Below are 23,291 nucleotides of genomic sequence, written 5' to 3'. Positions count from 1 at the left end.
GATACACAGGGTTGATGGTCTAGGGCCCAGTCTAATTAGAGGTAGAAAAGCAGAATTCAGGCCTGGGATAGGTAAAGGCACAAGGTTTGACGCCTGAGGAGGTACACTCAGAGAGACTAGGTAGGGGACAAAGGTGCAGCTAGCACGTACCATTATAGATATATATATGCACACACACATATGTGTGTGTGTGTGTATATGTATATGTATATACATTCCCCAAAGTGAATAGTGTACTATCCTTTTCTGGAAGGAACAATACGGACAGGTAATCTGTGTTCAGAATTTTACATTTCTTTGTACTAAAGACATTTTGCAGAACTTAATTAGCAGAAATGTTTTCATGACTTCCCTCTTTAAAACTTTTTAAACATTTCCCCTGAACTGTTTGCAGTCCAGACAGTGGAGCACTGTGCTAGTGCACAACAGCATGAAAATGAAACCGTGGCTCCATTTTACTCTTTGTCCAAGTTGGGTGAAATGGAGCCACGAGTAAACACTCTTCCAGTTATAGCAGCGTAAGGCACAAGTACAGGAATTGATTACGTGGAAAAGTTACCTTTGGGAAACATTGCTTTTGTTTTTGTTTTGTTCCACTGATGGCTCTTGTCCTTTCTGGAGGCTTCTGTTTATACTCTCCTCCTACACAGCAGTGGCGGGGAGGCAGCTGTGTTCATTTTTTCCAGCTCTTTGTACAGCCATCCAGCCGCTTCATTGAAATGAAGAATCTGGGCACCTGTCAAAGTAGCTTGAAGCAAGGAGATGGAGCCAGCTCCATCATGTCTGCCAGCTCTCATGGACAACCAGAAACTCCTTGTGAATCATCAGCAGTCCATAGGTTGAGAACCACTGACACAAAGAGTTATCAGTAAAACAGCTAAGGCAGTTTGTTGTTTACAAATATGGCTTTAAATCTGCCATTATCCCTTTTAAAAGCAGTGTTAAACTTTAGTCTCTGATTATAACTGTGGATTTTGTGGGCCAGTGAAAGACTGGGCAAATCTCATTGGAGATTATTTAACTTTTGAATTTTTTCCTGACGCGGAATGTGTCTGAAGCAGCCACGGAATGTTTCTATATGAATTACCCCTCAATCATTTTACCTGTAATATTTTCCTTTAATATTTATGATGATCTGGCTTAACCATAACACAGAAGGACAAATCCTTTTGACTAACCTAGCTCACACCCTTCATTGCAAATCCCAGCTATCGGTTGGAGTGTTAAATTCTGAAGGCTTTTGTCATCTGGCTGATAGCATGCAAAAAATCTGGAAATTGTGCGTGAATGAGTATTCTGTATGTTTAAGGTCATGTATCCTTAAAAGTAGGGGTCTCTTTCTTTTCCTCTCTATTTGTAACTTGAATCCAGCATAAGAGCGTGTTTATACAGTTGTTGCATAGTTGTTTTTAGGTTCGTATTGGAATCTTGTGCATGGATGGCAGTGACTGAACTGCGTCCGCTTTGATGTGTCAGATATATTGATGACTGTCCTGTTTACAGCTGTTGTGTCTTCTCTTGTAAATTCCATCACACAGCTGCCAAGAACTGTGGTGAACTGACCATCCGCTTAATTTAAGTTAAATGACCTTGTTACCTATTGCTTCCCAGTTACCATGCACATTGCAATAAATCATGGGTATATAAGTACCTTTCATGCTACTTCTATATTATTTTTTCTCTTCTCAGTTGTGAACATTCTTAAAGTAAGACTAAATCATTGTCCTGTTTTGTATAAACATTAATATAAGCACTGTGGGGTTTGTGAGAAGTATTTTTTACTTTGAAAAATAAGGATTGGTACTTGTTTTGTGCTGTATGGAGGTAAGAAATTCAGGGTTCTAGTTAGTAATCTGAATTATAACTAGTGTTCTTTTAGTATCTTGGCCAAATTATCGTTGTTGCGTTTTAGAAGGCCTGATTTTGTAGGACTTGATCTTGGCTTTTTAAAAAAAAAAAAAATTATTCCTATTGTGTATCTAGCAGCAATGTGTTTCTACTTTATTTGAAGTAACCTAAGTGGTTTAGAATGAACAGGAAGTGCTTCGTGAAAGGGTGTGGCTCAGAAATATGGCTAACTGCATTATCTCACACTATCTCCTATGAAGTTAGAGACTGTGATTCCTCATAAAGGATGAGGCTGGCTCCTGGAATCCTGGCAGACAAGCAGCTGTGTTGGTCTTATACATATATGGGGCAGCTGTAGAACCAGCTGTCGTTTGGTGTGAATCATACAGCAAGAGATGCTGTAAATAGACCTGTGCGGGGTAATCTAATACCTGACAGCCTTTGGATTTTTACTGCAGGACTTTTTTTCTGGTTCAGATAATTTTTAAGGCAGAGTACTAAATAATTAGTGAATATATAGAGAGAACACACACAATTTTTTACAAAGAAAATCTTGATCTTTCTCTTTATCCACAGGATCTTAACAATTAATTCATAAAGTGCCAGATTCTGCTCCCATGGAAGTTAGTGGCCAAACTACTTCTGGCTTCAGTTGGCTCTTTGGTCCTGAGTCCTACTGAAGATTTATTTCTGAGCATAAATGGTTCTGAAGTGCAGTTCTGTAAATTGGGTAGGCACTGACACTGCAAGGCACTAAAGAATGAACAAACAGTGCTTTTACCTCGTACCAGTGAGAAGCAGTAAAGTGCAGAACTGTAAGGAGAGTAAAGCTATCAAATATCATGTAACCCAACCTAAACCTGGGGATACAATTAAGTAAGAGAAAATTGTAATAGTAGATTTTCTCCACTCTGAGAGAGAAACAGTTTTTTTTTTCTGAACATCTGTGTGTATAATAAGGAGACTGCAAATTGAAAAGATTTAGGGCCAGATTTTCAAAAGCACTTGGCTCCCATTTATGGCAACATAAAGGCCAGAAGTGCAAAAGAGAACTGAGCTATTTTGAACCTTGGGCCCTTACAGTTTAATTCAGCTCAGCAATTCTTCTAAAACTTGCAAGCTGTCTTTCCTGGGTTGCTGCATAGCTTTTCTGGTGAGGATAAAGAAAACGTACAAGTTGACATGGAGAGGGAACAGATATGATTGTAGCTTTGAAGCAATAGGTTAATCAATCCTCTCTTGCCCCCCAAATGGCATCCTGTTTTTAAAATGAGGCCCCATTTGGAATGGTTTCTAATGAATAAGTTAGGATTTAACAGCTGGCTTTGTAATCTGAGAACAGACTTGGGTTCTCAGCCTCTAGGCATTAGGTTATGCATATCATGGAAGTAATGTGTGTGTAGGGGGGTGGGGGAGTGCCATCTCTCTCTAGCCTTTTTTCCCTCTTGCTTGCCTAGAGCGTTCCCTGTGGATAAATCATTGGTGTGCATTAGTGTCAGTTGTCTGCAACGGGATCTGCTCTCTCGGCTGCAGCAAGTATGCTGTGCCTGCAGAGTTGTGAAATGCATGAAAACGAATATAATAGTATAAGTCCCTGTCACTTGAATTCCTTGCATAGTCACAGCACAGGAATACCTACTAAAGCTGTTCTCTGTGTTTCTGCAGGTGCTGGAAGATAATGACTATGGTCGTGCAGTAGACTGGTGGGGCTTAGGAGTCGTAATGTATGAAATGATGTGTGGCCGGCTCCCTTTCTACAATCAGGACCATGAGAAGCTCTTTGAACTTATCCTCATGGAGGAGATTAGGTTTCCACGCACTTTGTCACCTGAAGCAAAATCTCTTCTGTCAGGTTTGCTGAAGAAGGATCCTAAGCAAAGGTGAGACCGTTTTTTAAAAATCAAACATTTTAATTTCTTCGGTTTTCTCAATGATAGCTATGGTCGCATTTCTTGTTTGGATCCACCACATCAAAACAAACACAGGGGCACAATCAGCTGAGGTACTAAACGAAAAAGAACACATATGCCTGTCCAGTGGATTTCAGAAAATGAGTTAAAAATAGTTTCTCTCCAATGTTGCTGTTGGAAAAACCCACACAATCAGAGCAAATTGTGCGTTCAACCACACTTTGTAAATGGTCGCTTTCACTAAGGGCTAGTCTACACTGGCAACGTTAAAGCCCTGCCGCGGCAGCGCTTTAACGTGCCTTGTGTGGTCGTGGCGCAGCGCTGGGAGAGAGCTCTCCTAGCGCCATAAAAAACCCACCTCCACGAGGGGCGTAGCTCCCAGCGCTGGTGCACTGTGTACACTGGTGCTTTACAGCGCTGAAACTTGCTGCACTCCGGGGGGTGTTTTTTCATACCCCTGAGCGAGAAAGTTGCAGCGCTGTAAAGTGCCAGTGTAGACAAGCCCTAAGTAAACACACGAAAAGGGAAAAGGTGTTTTTCCCCTCTAATTTCTTTCAGGGTTTCAGATAAGTGTGATGATTTTTTTTTTTCTTTTTTGATGACAGCGTCCCTTTAAATATTGCAGATTTATCAGGAACTAAGGGTAGTTGGAAGATCCAACAAACCGGTGTCGTCTTTCTTGTTTTAAATGTTGATACAGACTGGGTACTCCAAATGGCAACAGGAAGCAAATGCAGTAATAGAGGGGCAGAACTGCAAAATACCCTGGCTGCCATTGTATTGTACAGAAGGCTATAACCCAAACAAACCACATAACCCATTCTAGATCACAGTGAACATGACTTTTGCATGCTCTGCAGTGACTGCTTTCACATCTACAATTCTGTTTTCTGTTTCTTAGTTCCATGTTGAATCAGTGGGCTGTTAGCAGTGCTGCTCCGCAACTTAGTGGGTAGATGGTGTTATCTGTGCCGTGAAGTTAGCCCTCTTTCTCTGCTCCCTTCTTGTTGGTTTTTTAGTGATAACCATAAGTGAAAGACTTCATACACAACAACCAGTACAGTATCGCAGGATTACAAAGGACATTTGACCTTCCCACAGTGACCTGGCACTGCTTACAACCATTTGCACCACTGCCAAACCCACACATACAAAAATAACATGTCTGTCCCCAAAAAACTGAGATTGACCCTGAAATTGAGACTTTTTAAAAAAATGTAAGGCCTGGTTTTTTTGGTCTGTCCTTTGATTTTTTTTTTTTTTTTTTTTTGAACTTCCCATGCCCAGACTCCTGTGTGCGTGTGACATTAGTCTTCCCAACTCTCACAAATGTATAGCAAGGTGACTGGCCCCCACTGCAGGAGTTTTAGCTGGAGGACCCCACTTAGATTGGGCCCCCATAGTGGTAGGTACAAACACTTAGTAAGAACCAGGCCCTGCCCACAAGGGATCAATTTAGTTCAAAGCGTAATGGTGATATTAGGAACTGGAACTGGGACTTGTCATACTCATATAGGGGCTACCAAACATCCATCAGATAGAAACAATTTTTAATCCTTTCTGAGCTGGCTAGGATCCAAACCGGTAACCTACAAATGAAGAGGTTCTATAGTTTATTAGGAATACTCTGAGGAATCCAATTGCTATTAAATATTAACATTGCACTGTGAGAATGAGGCTGCTTTCCAGAAAAGTATGCATCTTAGATCAAGTTATCACCTTTCTGTAGCGTATGCAAACAGCCTCTTCCAATCTCTGGAAACACAGGCAAAATCTCCTTCAAGCTTCTCTCAGTCTGCCACACCCCCTTAACAGAGCAGCTCCTATTAACCAAAATACAAACAATAAAATAAATATTAACACAGCATTCGAATTCACTTCTAGATGCAATGTTTTGCAATATGAAATAATTCCAACTATTACGCCAAGGTTCTTATGCTAACTTTGCCGTTGTACATGTTTTCACTTCCACACGAATCATCCTCAGCAGGGTTTGAATGTACAACCTTCTGATCTATAGAATAGTGGTTCTCAAACTTTTTTTTTTGCATATATCTCTACCCCGATATAATGCAGTCTGATACAACGTGAATTCGGGTATAATGCAGTAAAGCAGTGCTCCGGGGAGCAGGGCTGCTTTACCTCGTTATATCCGAATTTGTGTTACCGCAAGCGGTTCCTCTGCGCCCCCCCCCGCCCCAGCTCACCTCCACTCTGCCTCCTCCCCTGAGCACGCTGCTCCGCTTCTTCCCCCACTCCCCCCCCCCCCCCCACTTCCAGGCTTCCCACGCCAAACAGCTGATTGGAGCGGCAAGCCTGGCAGGGAGGGAGGGGAGGAGAAGCAGAGCTGCAGCTGTGCACTCAGGGGAGGAGGTGGAGGCAGAGTGGAGGTGAGCTGGGGCGGGGAGCAGTTCCTCTCCCTACCCCGATATAACGCAGTCTCACCTATAAGACCGTAAGATTTTTTGGTTCCCGAAGGTCGCGTTATATCGGGGTAGAGGTGTACCACTTTAAAATTGCTGAGGATCTCAGCGGACCACTTAATGAACTTTCCAAATGTTATTTGCACCCTTAGCTAACTATTGCAAAGAGCTTTGGATAAAAGCGCTATATAAAAAAGCCTTAATAATAATTAACGTTTTTTTGCTCTACATATAAAAGCCCACAACTCTTATTTTAATATCAGTAGTCTTACCTTCTAATGTGATGGATGTGCCCTCTCTCCCCTGCTGCAGCAGCCCCTGAGCTGGGGCTGGGAAGGTGGGGCGGTTTCTCCCCGGCCACAGCAGGCACAGAGCTGGGGCTGGGAAGGAGGGGCATCTCTCCCCAGCAGCCCCAGCCCTGGAGCTGGGGAAAGTAGCCTCTTTCTATGGCCGCTGAGCCCTGCACGCCCCAAATTTCCCCCACCCCCTCTTCTCACCCCACTTACCCCCTATTCCACCCAAGGCCACCACCTCACTTTACATGTGCGTCTTCTCCAGGTTCCAGGCACCTAATAAGTGGAGCCACACCTGCATGGCTCCACTAATTAGGTGGGTGGCCCTTCATTCTCTGTGTGCTGCTGTCCAGGTGCGCCTTAAAAGGAACTATGGTCTGCGGACCACAGTTTGAGAACCTCTGCCATAGAACATAGATATCTTCAGTGTCCGCTATAGGTATAAGCAGGGAGGCAGAAAGTATGCTGTTATTCTCTGTGGACTAGCCTGTACCAGGAGGCATGACATGCACACTGCTAGTTACTTTACACAAGTATACATGACATAAATATTTGAGAGACAGCTGTGGAACAATGACCACCAGAAATCTTAGTTTCTCTGCCCAGCTCTAGGATCAGACTGTGGCCTAATGGTTACAGACAGAATAGGCAGATGTAACAATGACTCTGTTCGGGTCATCTGCAAGGAACTGAACCTGGGACCTGTGGATGAAGTATGGCCCTATGTTACTTGAGCAAAGGAGCCATGTCTCTTAGTATCAAAGCAGTATCATGTCGTACATTCCTCTATGTGGTCCAGCTCCTAGAGGGTGACACAGGATCATGCTATATTGGTGTGGGTTACAGAAGCATGTATTTGCCGTGTTCCTCCTGAAAGACTTGTGTGGAAAAGTGGCTGAGATTTGGGCCTCTGAGACCTGGTGTCACAGCCCTGGTCAAGCAGCCCTTGTCTGAACACTCACCAGGCTGCTGTGTTTGGACTCACACATTGGGCCTGTGTACTTTCAAGCTTCCTTGAGTCACAGTAGGCTTCAGACATTATGTCTGGCTCTGGCCTCTGGAATGCTTGCTGGTCCCAGACTCTGTCAAGTATCCTTTTTTAGAAGTGGGACCCCACGGCCCAGCTGCCTTAAGCGAGGCCCCAAGACGAGTGCTGAACCCTCCAGGTCTCCCAGTGGCTTACGCAAAGCCTTACTCCTCTTATGTGCACGCTGGTTTATAGTTTAACCCTTCAGGGACATGTGACAGTGAAGCTAGTAGACACAGACTTTGCAGAAGGATATTTAAAACAAATCAATTTACTTTAGACTGCACGAGATATGCAGATCCATGCAAAATAATAAATACCAATATGCTATTTCTTGCTTCATTTTCCTCACCACCCTTGAGCGTTCTTTGGAATGTGGTCAGAGTTTTCAAAGGAGTCCGGGATCCTTCCTCTCCCTTTTTCCTCCAGAACATAGTCTTCTTTCAGACCCCTGAAGCGGTGGCCAGTACGTCCCTCGGCCCGCGCCGCTTCCAGCAGCTCCCATTGGCCTGGAGCAGCGAACCACGGCCACTGGGAGCCGCGATCAGCCGAACCTGCGGACGCAGCAGGTAAACAAACCGTTCCGGCCCGCCAGGGGCTTTCCCTGCACAAGCGGCAGAACAAGTTTGGGAACCACTGCTCTAGATGATAGCTAGTAGTACCTTAGGTTTAGTTTAGAGTTAGAGTAGTTGGCTGCCCTGTGTGATCCCCTAACCAAGGCTCAAGCATTGGCCGTCGTGTGTGGGGGGCCATCCCTAATAGTGATCCCTACCCAAGGTGCTTGTGTCTCGGTACATTAAGGAACAGTGCTCCATCTGTAAAGTCATTCAAGGGTACTTCTTGTGATCTGCCTACATGGAACATAGCTGCATCTCCTCAAAGAAGAAAAATGGTTCCTTTCCTACATTATGACAGGTTTCAGAGTAACAGCCATGTTAGTCTGTATTCGCAAAAAGGAAAGGAGTACTTGTGGCACCTTAGAGACTAACCAATTTATTTGAGCATAAGCTTTCGTGAGCTACAGCTCACTTCATCGGATGCCTCATAGCTCACGAAAGCTTATGCTCAAATAAATTGGTTAGTCTCTGAGGTGCCACAAGTACTCCTTTTCTTTTTCCTACATTGTAACTGTTCTTTGAGATGAGTTGCTGGTGTGTATTCCACAACCACTCTCTGTCGCCTCTACATCAGACTTTATACTCTTGACATCTGAGGGGGTCTGGTCGATGCTACCCTTATATAACCAGGGGAGAGTCTAGCCTGGGTGGGTGTACACCTATGTATGCATGTCTGCACCTCCTCTCTAAGAACAACAGTAACAATACAAGTAAATAATTGTTTTTTTCATAGATTCAAAGACCAGAAGGGATGGTCTAGTCTGATCTCCTGCATAACACAGGCCATAGAACTTCTCCAAAATAATTCCCAGAGCAGATCTTTTAGAAAAAATCCAATCTTGAAAAAATGTCCAATGATGGAGAATCCACCATGACCCTTGTTCCAGTGGTTAATTACTCTCAGCATTAAAAAAATTATGCCATATTTCCAGTCTGAATTTGTCTAGCTTCAATTTTGAGCCATTGGATCATGTTGTTTGTTTTTCTCTCTTAGACTGACTAGCTCATTAGTAAATATTTGTTCCCCTTGTGGGTACTTTTTGGCAGTGCTAGCCCATTGGGGCCCTAAGCAGGAATATTTTTGTCTCCCCCATTCTAAAATGAGCAAGTTCTTATAATAAAAATTGAATAAGTGACCCCCTTGAGCTGCTGGCGGCCCTAAGCAATTGCTTAGTTTGTTTATGAGGCTCTGACTTAGACTGTAATCAAGTCACCCATTAACCTTCTCTTTGTTAAGCTAAATAGACTGAGTACCTTGAGTCTTTCACTATAAGGCATGTTTTCTAATCCATTAATCAGTGTCATGGCTCTTCTCCAAACCCTCTCCAGTTTATCAATATCCTTCTTGAATTGTGGACACCAGAATTGGACACAGTATTCCAGCAGCAGTCACACCAGTTCCTCTTTACTCCCACTCAAGATTCTTTTTTTATGTATCTGTAACAAAGTGGCTCACCCCTTAATACCTGGAGGGCCTGGGGCTAGCCAACCCTGATTACTAAAGGAGGTACACCTGTGTGAGAGCAGCAGCTGGCTGCAGTAAGCTGGGAGATGCTCAGGAAGCCAGAAGCCTGAGAAGCTGTAGCTGGCTTGAGGAAACAACAGCTGCAGGGAAACGATTGGCGCTTGCAGAGACTGAACTATGCCCAGCTCTGGGGAAAAGGGCTGGGAACCCCGTAGCTAGGGGGAGAGACACTGAACTGGTGCTGGGGCTTGGAGGATCAGTGTATACCTGAGAACTGAATAAAGTGGACCCCAGGTGGGGAATGTTTTAATTTCCTTTGGACTATCTTGAGTTTGGTTAAGGCGCCCTAAAGAGGGGGACAGCAGATGCAGGGAGCTGGAGGGCAACCTCTGGCGATAACGGGGAGATCGGGTGGTGGCCAATCCCGTTACAGGGTGGTGGCCAATCCCGTTCAAGGACTGCGTTAGCTTTTGTTGGCCACATAATTGCATTGGGAGCTCATGTTCAGCTGATTATCCATCATGACCCCCAAATCTTTTTCAGAGTCACTGCTTCCCAGTATAGAGTCCCCCATCCTGTAAGTATGGCCTACAGTGTTTGTTTCTTGGTGTATACATTTACATTTAGCGGATTAAACACACACATTGTTTGCTTGTGCCCAGTTTACCAAGTGATCCAGATTGCTCTATATCAGTGACCTGTCCTCTTCATTATTTACCACTCTCCCAATTTTTGTGTCATCTACAAACTTTATCAGTGATGATTTTATGTTTATTCCAGGTCACTGATAAAAATGTTAAATAGCATAGGGCCAAGAACCAGTTCCTGGGGGACCACCTGCTCAGTTGGTCACAGTCCTCTTTCGAATAGCCCTTCAGCATTTTTGAAGACTGCGATCAGGTTCCTCCCTCAGCCTTCTTTTTTCAGGACTTAACATTCCCAGGTTTTTTAACCTTTCCTCATAGGTCAGCTTTTTTAAACCTTTTCTCATGTGTGTTGCTCTCCTCTGGACTGTCTCCAGTTTGTCCATGTCTTTTCTAAAGTGTGGTGCCTAGAACTGGAAACACTGCTCCAGCGGAGGCCCCACCAAGTAGAGCAGAACAATTACTTCCTGTGTCTTCGGCATGACACTTCTGTTAATACTCCCCAGACTATTCGCCTTTTTTGCAGCTGCATCACAGTTGCATATTCAATTTGTGATCCATTATAACCCCTAGATCGTTTTCTGCAGTACTGCCACCTAGCCAGTTATTCCCCATTTTGTATTTGTGCATTTGATTTTTTTTTTCCTTCCTAAGTGTAGGAATTTGCACCTGTCTTTATTGAATTTCATCTGGTTGATTTCAGACCAATTCTCCAATTTGTTATGGTCGTTCTGAATTCTAATCCTGTATTCCAAAGTGCTGGCAACCCCTCCTAACTCGGTGTCGTCTGGAAATTTTATAAGCATACTCTCCATTCCGTTATCCAAGTCAGTAATGAAAATATTGAATAGTACTGGACCCAGGACTGACTTCTCCAGGATCCCACTAGATATGCCCTCCTAGTTTGACAGTGAACCTTTGATAACTACTCATTGAGTATGGTTGTGTTGTTTTTTTTTCCCCAAACAGTTGTGCACACATCTTATAGTAATTTCATCTAGACTACATTTCCCTACTTTGTTTATGAGAATGTCATGTGGGACTGTGTCCAAAAGCCTTAATAAAATCAAGCTGTATCATGTCTACTGTTTTTTCCCTATATCCACTCAGCCAATAACTCTGTCAAAGAAGGAAATTAGGTTGGTTTGGTGTGATTTGTCCTTGACAAATCAATGTTGGCTATTGCTTATCGCCCTATTATCTCTAGCTGCTTACAAACAGATTATTTAATAATTTGTTCCAGGATCTTTCCAGGTATCAAAGTTAGGCTGATTGGTCTATAAGTCTCTAGGTCTTCCTGTCTAATAGGCTAAAACCTTGTTTAATAATGAGGTTTTGTATGGGCACCAAAATACTAACAGCGGTCAGTGAAAGAGCCAAGATTAGAGCTCATGGTCTCTGGGTTTGCAGTTTTGTGCCTCTTCCACTAGGCTACAGGAAACTGTTTAGAAGCCTTCTCCACGCCCCCACCCCCCAAGTCACATGATTGCTAGAACTTTGTGTCATCATGAGACTGCCAGCAGCAGGAGTCGCCCATCCTGAAAATCAGCAACACTGAATTGATACTGGTAAGTGGTAGAGAGGGAGGAGAGAGCCCCAGTTATAAGGGAAATTGAACCCTGTGATCCCCCACAATAAAATCTCTTTTCAGATGATGATATAGTGAATTACTGTGCTTGGGAAATTTCAGCTAAATAGCCAGTAACCAATGAATCCTGGCCTGGTATCAGGGAATTTTAAGATTACAAATTACCTGTCTTAACTCAGCTGGTAATGTGTGAGAGCAGGGGTGGCCAACCTGAGCCTGAGAAGGAGCCAGAATTTACCAATGAACATTGCCAAAGAGCAACAATAATATATCAGCAGCCGCTCCCAGCACCTCCAACCCACCGGCAGCCCTGCCAATCAGCACCTCCCCATGCCTCCTGCCTGCTGCAATCAGCTGTTTCACAGTGCGCAGGAGGCTCTGGTGAGGAGCGAGGGCATGGCAGGCTTGGGGGAAGGGACAGGGGCCTTGGGGGAGGGGGTGGAGTGGTGGCGGGACCTTGGGCAGAGCAGGGGGTTGAGCAGTGAGCAGCCCACAGCACACTGGAAAGTTAGCATCTGTAGCTCCAGCCTCGGAGTCAGCGCCTAGGCAAGGAGCCGCATATTAACCTCTGAAGAGCCACGTGCCACTCCGAAACCACAGGTTGGCCACCCCTGTGTGAGAGATTTTAGCATTCGGCAACATGTGTTTTCAGTAAAACTGATCCAGCTTCAAAGTCATGAGCATATGAGGAAAGATAATTATACTCAGCCTTTTAATCACTGTTCTTTCCCAGAATCAATCTTGTACCCCTCTTTTTTAAGAGTAAAGGAATTTTGAGGTTTCTTTTGGGAAGCATATAAGCTTATTCATCTTGGAATGTGAACCTCAGTTTTTGTAGAAAGAGCAAAGTGCTTCTATAAACATTTCCTTTTAATATGATCTGAAGTTTTCCTCTGCTGCCTTGTGATGGATCTTAGACTGAAGCAGGCAAAAATTCTAGTGCGTTGTTACATTTGAAATTGCAAAGCTTCCAAAGAACTTTATTATTCTTTTTCAAAGATCAGAGACCAGTAAAGCTTGAATGGGACAACATGCTCCTCCTAAACTGGATGGCTTTGTATATAGTTTGTGTGTGTGTGTGCGCGCGCGTGCACAATCAGCAGCAAGTACCCAATAAACCCTCTAATGAGTCTCAGCCTTGCTGAACTTGGAGGAGTCTCAGCACCTGCAGATTTTATGCCTGGATTTTGACCCTTCTCATGGTAATTCTGTGTCCCAGCACTTCCAGCCCACCAGATAAAGATGGTCTCAAATATTTGTATTCTCTCTCACATTCCAAGCTCTGAAAAAGTCATCACCCCAAGTTTTCTTTCCTTCCTCTCTTGCCTTAATGGCACTTTCTGCCCTTGTCATCAGGGAGGAATGAGAAACAGAATTAGGTCCACCACTAAAAGATAGAAAGTGAGCCACTAAGCCTCTCAGCAGAGCATCATAAACCTCTGTCAGTTTTGGAATCCAGCAGTTTCAGGGGTTGTACCATATGATTGGAGAATTGATAACATAGTTCCTATTTTTAAGAAAAAAAATGTGATCCGGGTAACTACAGGCCTGTTAGTTTGACATCTGTAGTATGCAAGGTCTTGGAAAAAATTTTGAAGGAGAAAGTAGTTAAGGACATTAAAGTCAATGGTAAATGGGACAAAATACAACATGGTTTTACAAAAGATAGATCGTGCCAAACCAACCTGATCTCCTTCTTTGAGAAGGTAACAGATTTTTTAGACAAAGGAAACGCAGTGGATCTAATTTACCTAGATTTCAGTAAGGCGTTTGATACTGTGCCACATGGGGAATTATTAGTTAAATTGGAAAAGATGGGGATCAATATGAAAATTGAAAGGTGGATAAGGAATTGGTTAACAGGGAGACTACAGCGGGTCCTACTGAAAGGTGAACTGTCAGGCTGGAGGGAGGTTACCAGTGGAGTTCCTCAGGGATCAGTTTTGGGACCAATCTTATTTAATCTTGTTATTACTGACCTTGGCACAAAAAGTGGGAGTGTGCTAATAAAGTTTGTGGATGATACGAAGCTGGGAGGTATTGCCAATTTAGAGAGAGACCGGGATATCTTACAGGAAGAGTTGGATGACCTTGTAAACTGGAGTAATAGTAATAGGATGAAATTTAATAGTGAGAAGTGTAAGGTTATGCATTTAGGGATTAATAACAAGAATTTCTGTTATAAGATGGGGACGCATCAATTAGAAGTAACGGAGGAGGAGATGGACCTTGGAGTATTGGTTGACCACAGGATGATTATGAGCCGCCAATGTGATATGGCCGTGAAAAAAGCTAATGCAGTCTTGGGATGCATCAGGCGAGGTATTTCCAGTAGGGATAAGGAGGTTTTAGTACCATTATATAAAGCACTGGTGAGACCTCACCTGGAATACTGTGTGCAGTTCTGGTCTCCCATGTTTAAGAAGGATGAATTCAAACTGGAACAGGCACAGAGAAGGGCTACTAGGATGATCCAAGGAATGCAAAACCTGTCTTATGAAAGGAGACTCAAGGAGCTTGGCTTGTTTAGCCTAACAAAAAGAAGGTTGAGGGGGTTGCTCTCTATAAATATATCAGAGGGATAAATAGCGGAGAGGGAGAGGAATTATTTAAGCTCAGTACCAATGTGGACACAAGAACAAATGGATATAAACTGGTCATTGGGAAGTTTAGACTTGAAATTAGACGAAGGTTTCTAACCATCAGAGGAGTGAACTTTTGGAATAGCCTTCCAAGGGAAGCAGTGGGGGCAAAAGACCTATCTGGCTTTAAGATTAAACGCAATAAGTTTATGGAGGCGATGGTATGATGGGATAACATGATTTTGGTAATTAATTGATCTTTAAGTATTCATGGTAAATAGGCCCGATAGGATGTTAGATGGGGTGGGATCTGAGTTACTACAGAAAATTCTTTCCTGGGTATCTGGCTGGTGAAGTTTGCCCATATGCTCAGGGTTTAGCTGATCGCCACATTTGGGGTCGGGAAAGAATTTTCCTCCAGGGCAGATTGGAAGAGGCCCTGGAGGTTTTTCACCTTCCTCTGTAGCATGGAGCATGGGTCACTTGCTGGAGGATTCTCTGCTCTTTGAAGTCTTCAGACGCGATTTGAGGACTTCAATAGCTCAGACATAGGTGAGAGGTTTTTCGTAGGAGTGGGTGGGTGAGATTCTGTGGCCTGTGTTGTGCAGGAGGTCGGACTAGATGATCATAATGGTCCCTTCTGACCTTTAATATCTATGAATCTATTAATCTAAAACCAAAAGTTACTCCTTTTAGCAACACAATGTGCTCCTGCATCTCATTGTTTCTAGTACTGTTACTCCCTTGCAAAGTATGTTGTTAAGGCTGCAGGCACGTGCCAGTGGTTTGAGTGCGTGAACCTGACCTTACAAGAAACCCAAACCTCTGAAAGTGTGAAAATCCACAGTTAAAGCCCCAAGAGAGGCAGTCTGCCATTTCCTCTTCTCTGCATTACAGTATCACAAACGCAAGATAGATGGTGAATTTTATCATTTTGTTTCATTACATGCATGTCACAACTACTAAAGCTTTGTCTTCACCTAGAGAAATGTGACCTAAGAACTCCTTTAAGCCCTGCATACTGCTTGTAAAGCACTTCCCATCTGCACACAGTGCTTCAGCAGATCTAGACAGAGTAGAGGCTGTAAGCAGGTGTATGAACTGGTTTAGTCTGAACCAGTTTAGCACCAGCATGAGCATAGACCAGATGAATTAGTTAAATAGTCGTCCTGCTACTGGTCTACAATGCTTGGGGTGGCCTTTTGAAATTTCCCACAATCCACTGCTTCTGCATCCAACCTACCTATCTTACAAAGAAGCTGGGAAGAGAAGATAATGTTGAAAGCAAAAACTTGGGATCATGTTATATTGTCAGGTTTCAGAGTAACAGCCGTGTTAGTCTGTATTCGTAAAAAGAAAAAAGAAAAGGAGTACTTGTGGTCAGTACATCTTAGATATCTGAACGTAGATGACAGGTTGTATTTTCACCCTTATAGCTGCATGTGCAATAGATGATTGCCCTTCCAACTCAAAATAATATTTAATAAGTGGCTCTGCCATACAGGAGGGAGCAGCACAGAGTCTGTTCTTGTGGCTAATACTGCTCATGGGGAGACAAGGTAGATGCAAACCCTAAGTCCTTGTGCATGGCTGCTAGAGAGAAGTCTCCAGGCTCAGGTCCTTATTCAAAGAAGTAGTTTTTCCCTCTGGCAACCTGCAGCCACTCCCACTGCTGAGCTGATCCTCCTGAGCCCTTGGACCATGCTCAGCCAATTGTGGAACCATGCAATAAACAATTCCTGGTGCCCATATAACCAATCCCAGCTGGAAATCTGAAATGCACAATGAAACGTTCGTTTTAAAACTTTCAAAAATGCAATTTTTTTTTTAAAAGTCATTTCTAGTTTTGATGGAAACTTTACCATTGTAAAAATTTCACACAAAATGCTGCATGTTCACAGAGTTCTGCAAATGGGGGAGAAGCCAATTTGGAATGGCGATGGTCTCTCACTGAATGTTTATATAGGCTTAGTTCTGACCCGACCGTAATTGTCAGAACTGAAGACAAAACCGAGTGGTTAAACCACCACAGAACCTGATACCATACTAACATGCGGAGGACTAGAAGAAATCTTTTGCCGACTCTGCCTCAAAGAATTCTTTCAACAATTCCAAAACCACTCAGTTATCACGTCCCTACCAACAATCACCCCACATCCCCAGTGATAATCATAAGAAAAAAGAATAATCTGACCACCACAGAGCAGACGAACCCACATCCTTGATCATTACATTGTTTGTTTCACATGAAAATTAACTGTGAAATCCTTAACAAAGATCACATCCAACACAATCTCCACTGCCGAGAAGACAGCTATGCACTCCCTGAAATCTAACCACTAGATAGTGATCAGACCAGCAAAGGAGGTGCCATCGTAGTCCTCAGCCGTGATGACTACATGAATGAGGTCAACCAACAACTCTCTGACACCACCTACTATAAAGAACTCAAAGAAGACCCCACACCACAATTTACCCAGGAACGTAAGGATATCCTCAAATCCTTCCTCAAACAATGGTAAGAGAAACTCTACAAACTCATCCCCCACGAGCCCACCTGTGACAGGGGTTCTGAGTCAGGAGTTGACTCAGTAACCTGTCACTCAAATCCCCACAAATTTAACTGGAATCTAAGTGGAAGACCAGATAACAAGTAGGGCCACAGCTGAATGGCTATTTAGGAGAAGCAACCCCAGCACCTGGGAGCAGATAAATAGAGAGGAAGGAAGCCCTGGAAAGGGGGCGGGCGCTGACAGAGCCTCAAAGAAAGAAGATCTGGTTGCTGCTAGTACCGTTCCCTTTTACCCCAGAAGTAAGAAGGGAAGTGACTGGAACTTGTATATATGTAAATAGTATGACAGTCAGCAGCCTGAATGAACACTATCATAAAGCATGGTGGTGGTGAAGGTGACCTGGAGTGAGTGTGGTCTGTATCTAAAGTGGGAGAGACTCACAGGAATCCTCCCTGTGACACCACTCCATGGAGCTTCTCCATTCTTCCCAAGATACACAAACAAGGGAACCCCAGTAGACCCATCATCTAGCCACAGCATTCTTACTGAAGGAATATTGGAACTCAGAAACCATCTTAACCACTCAGGACACAAAGGGACAGCTTCCTTCAGGACACAACTGACTTCCTCCAGAAACTCTGCAACATTAACAACCTCCCTCTGAACACCATCCTTACCACCATGGATGTCACTTCCCTATCAACCAGCATCCCTCACAATAATTGCATCACTGCCTGCCTCAAATATCGACAAGACAATGGTCAACTCTCAGATTTCCCCCCCAAAACACATAACCAAACTCATCCATTTCATCCTCGCCCATAACAATTTTACATTCGACAACAAACAATTTGTCCAAACCATGGGAACAGCCCTGGGTACTGGGATGGCTCCCCAATATTCCAGCCTCTTCATGGGCCATCTTGAAGAAGAATTTCTAGACAAATGCACCCCAAAACCAATGATATTCTTGAGATACCACCAGTGATATTTTTATTTTCTGGACAGATGACTTCAACTCCCTCATAGATTTCTAGCACAACTTCAACCACCATCACCTGTCCATTAAACTGTCTCTGGAACACTCCCACACTAACATCAACTTCCTGGACACCACAATCAACTTCAATAATGGAACCCTTCAGACAACTATGTACAAGAAACCCACGGATCACCACACCTACATTCATAGATACAGTAACCACCTCAAACACACCAAGATATCTGTTATCTACAGCCAGGCACTCAGATACCACAGAATATGCCCTGAGGAGAAAGTTAGGGATATACACCTTAACACACTTAAAACTACCTTCACCAAACAAGGACACTCCACGAGAGAAGTAGATCACATCATGGCACGGGCTACCCAAATACCCCAAGAGAACCTGCTTCAATACAGAAAAAAAAACCCTCTGACTGCACACTCCTAATTGTCACCTACCACCCCACACTGGAATCTATATGGGGAATCATGAAACAACTACAACCCATACTTGGTGGGGACCCCATTCTGAAAGATATCTTTCCTGAATCCCCTCTTCCGGCCTTAATCCAACTCTCCATCCTATCCAAGCTCATCAGCAGCAGGAAGCTCCCCACAGATCAGGATGCACTGGACCCTAATAGAACAACAGATGCAAAACTTGCAGACTTATCTCTACTGCTACAATGATCAACACCCCCCACAACACATATTTCAAGATCCATGGATCCTACAAAACGTGGTGTACCTCATCCAGTGCACTAAATGCCCCAATAACAACTATGTGAGTGAAACTAGACAATCACTATACTCGCAAATGAATTCCCAGAGGAAAATGATAAAGGACAAAAACACCATATCACCTGTGGGTGAACATTTTTGACAAAGCGATCACTCTGTATCTAACTCTTCCTCAAAGGAAACCTGCACAACACTTTCAAAAGATGAGCCTGGGAGCTTAAATTCATAATTTTACTAGACACTAAAAATCATGGTCTTAACAAAGACACTGAATTTATGGCTTATTACAACAATCTGTAACCCATTAACCCCCCTTTTTGTCCTATGACTACAGGGGTATTAATGGACCACTTCACCTTCACATATTCTAACTACTTATGCTTAATTATCTGTTTGATCTTGTATTTGGTTGTGATGCTCTCAGTATCTTTCCCAGATCTGAAATAGATCTCTGTATAACTCAAAAACTTGTCCCTCTCACCAACAGAAGTTGGTCCAATAAAAGATATTATTACCTCACCCACCTTGTCTGTGAAAATTTAGGACCAAAGAGTTCCACAGCACTTCAGTGTGTTTAATGTATTTGTTTAACCAGTATGAGTAGAGTGCTTTTCAGGGTTGGAATGGTAGAAATTTGAACGGAAGGAAGCAGATCCTGTAAACTTAGGTGTATTGAGGATGTGGTCTTTATCATAAAGTCAGAGGGATCACACTTTAAGACCTAGTAATGCAAAGTGGCTTAAGTTAGTGCTGATTCGGGACTACATAGGAATTGGAGACACTTGTGAAGCAGTGGATTCTAGCAACAATACAAACCGGAAATGGAAGGAATTCTGCTCCTTGGTTCCACAATATTTGGAAAATGTGGGCCTACTGCCAAAATGTCATTCTTCTCTGCAGCATTCAAGTGAAATGAAGAGCATTTGGAAGGAACAAAGTGTGCCATTTATCACATACATCAGCCTGCTGCTAGCAATGATTACATTTTCCTATACGCAAGGTGGACCATAGGGAATATCTACTATGGTGATTGATAAGGATTTTAATAACAGTGAGTTATGTCTTGAAAGCCCTGCAGGGGAATATTAAAATATTGTGTTTGAGATTTTGGAGTTGCTAAATATTTTAGCATAACAATATATATTGGAAATAAGTGGAGACGAACTGGAGAATAATGTGATTTAAGAGTCTGCTGGATAAAAGGTCACTGGGGAAGACCCAAAATGAGCAACCAGCAGAAGACAATCAAGAACCTAGTGGTTAATGGTGTAAAAGGCCTTCCAGATGATGATAGACTCATTGTATCCCATCTTGTGTGGTCTTGGCCCAGAAAGGATTTAAGCACAAGCTCACTATCAGTGGGACTACTCACATGTTTAAAGTTAAGTACATGCTTAAATGCTTTTCTGGATCAGAACCATGCTGCAGTAGAGTTGAGATTATTAAAATAAAGAACTAGTACTATATTTTTTTTTAAAGCTGTGAATGGAAAGGGGTGCTCAGCATTGTTTAAACCCTTATATCGATGAGTTAGCTGAGATGATACTGAATCCATGATTCAGTAACCTTTTTTATTGTGTTTCTTTATAACTAGAGCCCTACCAAATTCACAATCATTTTGATCAGTTTCACAGCCAGAGGGTTTTAAAATTGGTCAGTTTCATGTTTTCAGATGTTTACATCTGAAATTTTATGGTATTGTAACCTTGGGGGTCCCAACCCAAAAGGTACCTGGAAGTGGATCTGATCTTCCCTTTCCCCACACCGAGTTGCCATGCAAGGGAAGGACAAGTCCTGTCCTTCCCCAGCCCAGCAGGGACTCGAAGCTAGGAGTCTCCTGATTGGGGCACTCCCAGCAGCAAGACGGAGATCAGATTTCACGAGGAAGGGCTTGTTGCATGGTCCATGACACTTTTTTTGCAGCCGTGAAATTGATAGGGCCCTAATTGTAATCCTGTCAGTGATTTAGGTATGCAGTATGATTACTGTATTTGCACTTGGTTTCTCTTCAGAATGATAGCTGGCTGTCTTTCACTTCTGGAGCACAGATGTTTGCAGTCAGATCATTAAAATAACTTCCAGGCTGCATGCAGTTTTATAAGTTCAGAGAATGCACAGGTTTCATGGTTTTTTCTAAGCACCTTCCTAATGATGATTTTTCTCTTTTGAACCACAAAAGATGATTATTGTAAAAGGAAGATCTGCCTATTTCAGCCATTTATTTTTTATCACCACTGCATCTAAAATGATAGTACAATAGAGTAACAACTATATTTTTTGCTCAAACATGAGAATTCAAGACTAGTCCAGAAGGAAGACAGGCAGTCCTTAAGAAAGAAGTATGAAATAAAAAAGTTTACCAACCAGAAGATCCTGCGTGTTAGGACATGTTCCTTTCATCACCTTCAATGCAGCTTCCTCCTGAGAAGGAACACTTCTCATGATGTTGTTTCATTCGGGCAACCAGGCCTTGCATTTCTTTGTTGCACTGTTTGCATTTTGCACGCATCCTGTCTTACCCACAGGTAGAGGAACTTCATTAAAATATTCCCAAACTGGGTCTCTTTTACGGTCTGCTGCCACTACAGGTTTTCCCTTCTAGTGAGAGAATGGTATAGTAGATCAATGAAGGCTACACTCGGAAAGACCTCAAGACTCCTGGAATATGCTGCTCAAATGGTTTCACTTTTGTTTCTACTGCCTGTCCCTCCCTTCTCACATTTATCTCCAGACTTCTTCTCCTTGTCCAGATCTATTCCGCTCCCAACAATCTTCTATTCATTGAACTTTTTGAAACTTTTCACTTTTAGAGAGAGGTAAGTGATTGACTCTGTGTACACAAATTTGCAGAGGGACAATAGGGCTGAGGTCTGTTATTTCTCACCTCTGTATATTATTTATTTATTGATTGATTTAAAAACATTTTTGCTGTTAACAAGCATGTTAGCTCTGGAGACACAAATCCACAGTCTGAGAACTGCAAAACTAAGCATCTCTGATGGTATCTTCTAGACTGAGCACTGAGTCCCATTGGGTAGATAGAAAGATTAACCTAAATAATCTTTCCAGAAGCCTATGGAACCCCATAAGATTGGGTCCCTAATCCATGAACTATTGGAACTCATTTACAAAACTTTTCTTAAACATTACATGAATATATTGTCTCATATTATAGAATTCAAATTTATAATCCCTATTCCATTATGAGATATCTTTGAGCTATAATGTATCTTAATTAAAACTATCTTTAGATAGGTTTTTTCCTCAAAAAGCATTTTATCAAAAAAAATTCAATTTAAATTAAAAAAATCTGATTTTTTTTATTTTTATTTTTTTTAAATTATTGATTTTTATCCACCCTGATTTAGACTATAGTTTTTTCTGTAGCTTCTAGGTCTCGGTTCTCATTTAATCTTTGTAATATTTCACTGTAAACTTTTAATGGTGTATTGCTTTTGTCGTGTTATTTATATCCATAGTTAGGATTGCAAGAATTGCAGAGTGAAATTGTGTTGTGGCTTGTGTTATAAGAGGAAGTGTGGCCCAGTGGTAAGGTACTAGCCGGGAACTTGGAGTAGTGAGTTCAGTTCCCAGCTCTACCCTATTTCCTGTGTGACTGGGCAAGTCACTTAGCCACTCTGTGGCTCAGCTTCTCACCTGTAAAATGGGGATGATAATAGTTCCCTACCACACACGGATGTTTGGGAGGATAAATAAATTAAAGTTCATGAGGTGCTCAGAAATTATGGTGATGGGCACCATATGCAGGATGTCAGTCTAGATTATCATAATGGTTGTAATGGTACCTTCCAGCCTTCATATCTGTGAATTTCATCTATCACCTGTCTGAAGGTGATAGGTGAACTAGAAGCCTGTTGATCTCTGTGTGTGTTTTGTTCCAGAAGAACATGCTTTTTGTATTGTTTGGATAATGTGCTTCAGTCTTTGAGAGAAAGCATTTCACCCATATAATAAAGTTAAAACTCCTGTTGACTCAGGGCTTCTCTACACGTTAACTGGAACAAAAATAACTAAATTGTTTTAATTTATACCTGTAATTATGTTGGGTCATGTCTGTGTGAAGACTCTGTCATAATAAAAGTGCCCTATCTTGATATAATTTAAATCGATAGAAAACCCATTGTGTTTCCCTGAATCCAGGAAGGAGGGTTCTGTTTGTGTACAACTTGATAATAATATTATTTGTGTTGTTATAGCACCAAGTGTCTTCTTATAATTTACATTTACGTCAGGTTGCATAATTCATTTCTTTTAAAAACCTTGTGTCTTTCACTGTTGGTCGTTAAGATCATTTTGGCTTCCAAGAAAATATCCCAGCACACTGAGAAGTGACTACTCCTTGTAACAGAGTTAGAAGGAAGTCTGGCTAGCTCAGTCAGGGCTCACTCAACTCTTGTTACAAAATGTATTTTTAAGCTTCAGCTCTTCTCTGAAAGTTGACTAAAATGGCAACATGGGGTTCTGTGTTTGTGTTTCATTATCTTCCATAACAGCTTCTTAACAGTGAGAACAATTTACCACGGGTCGTGGTGGATTCCCCATTACTGGAAATTTTTAAATCAAGATTGGAGGTCAAATTAGATGATCACAGTGGTCCCTTCTGGCCTTGGAATCTATGAATCATATCAAATATT

At 42.5% G+C, this 23,291-nt stretch overlaps 1 protein-coding gene across 3 annotated transcripts in view; it reads left to right on the top strand.

The window, feature by feature from the left end:
* The window catches only part of AKT1 (AKT serine/threonine kinase 1), a 108,777-nt gene that overhangs the window by 75,420 nt on the left and 10,066 nt on the right, over window positions 1-23,291 (top strand). For all 3 annotated transcript variants that reach the window (XM_074956344.1, XM_074956342.1, XM_074956343.1), the window contains exon 11: window positions 3,514-3,728. In XM_074956344.1, the coding sequence (XP_074812445.1) occupies window positions 3,514-3,728 (215 nt within the window). The remainder of the gene's footprint in view (window positions 1-3,513; window positions 3,729-23,291) is intronic.

This window comes from Natator depressus, chromosome 6 (genome assembly GCF_965152275.1).
Source record: "Natator depressus isolate rNatDep1 chromosome 6, rNatDep2.hap1, whole genome shotgun sequence".
NCBI classification, from domain to species: Eukaryota; Metazoa; Chordata; order Testudines; family Cheloniidae; genus Natator; species Natator depressus.
Note: the sequence above shows the minus strand (reverse complement) of the source record. Positions and strands in the feature narration are given on the sequence as shown.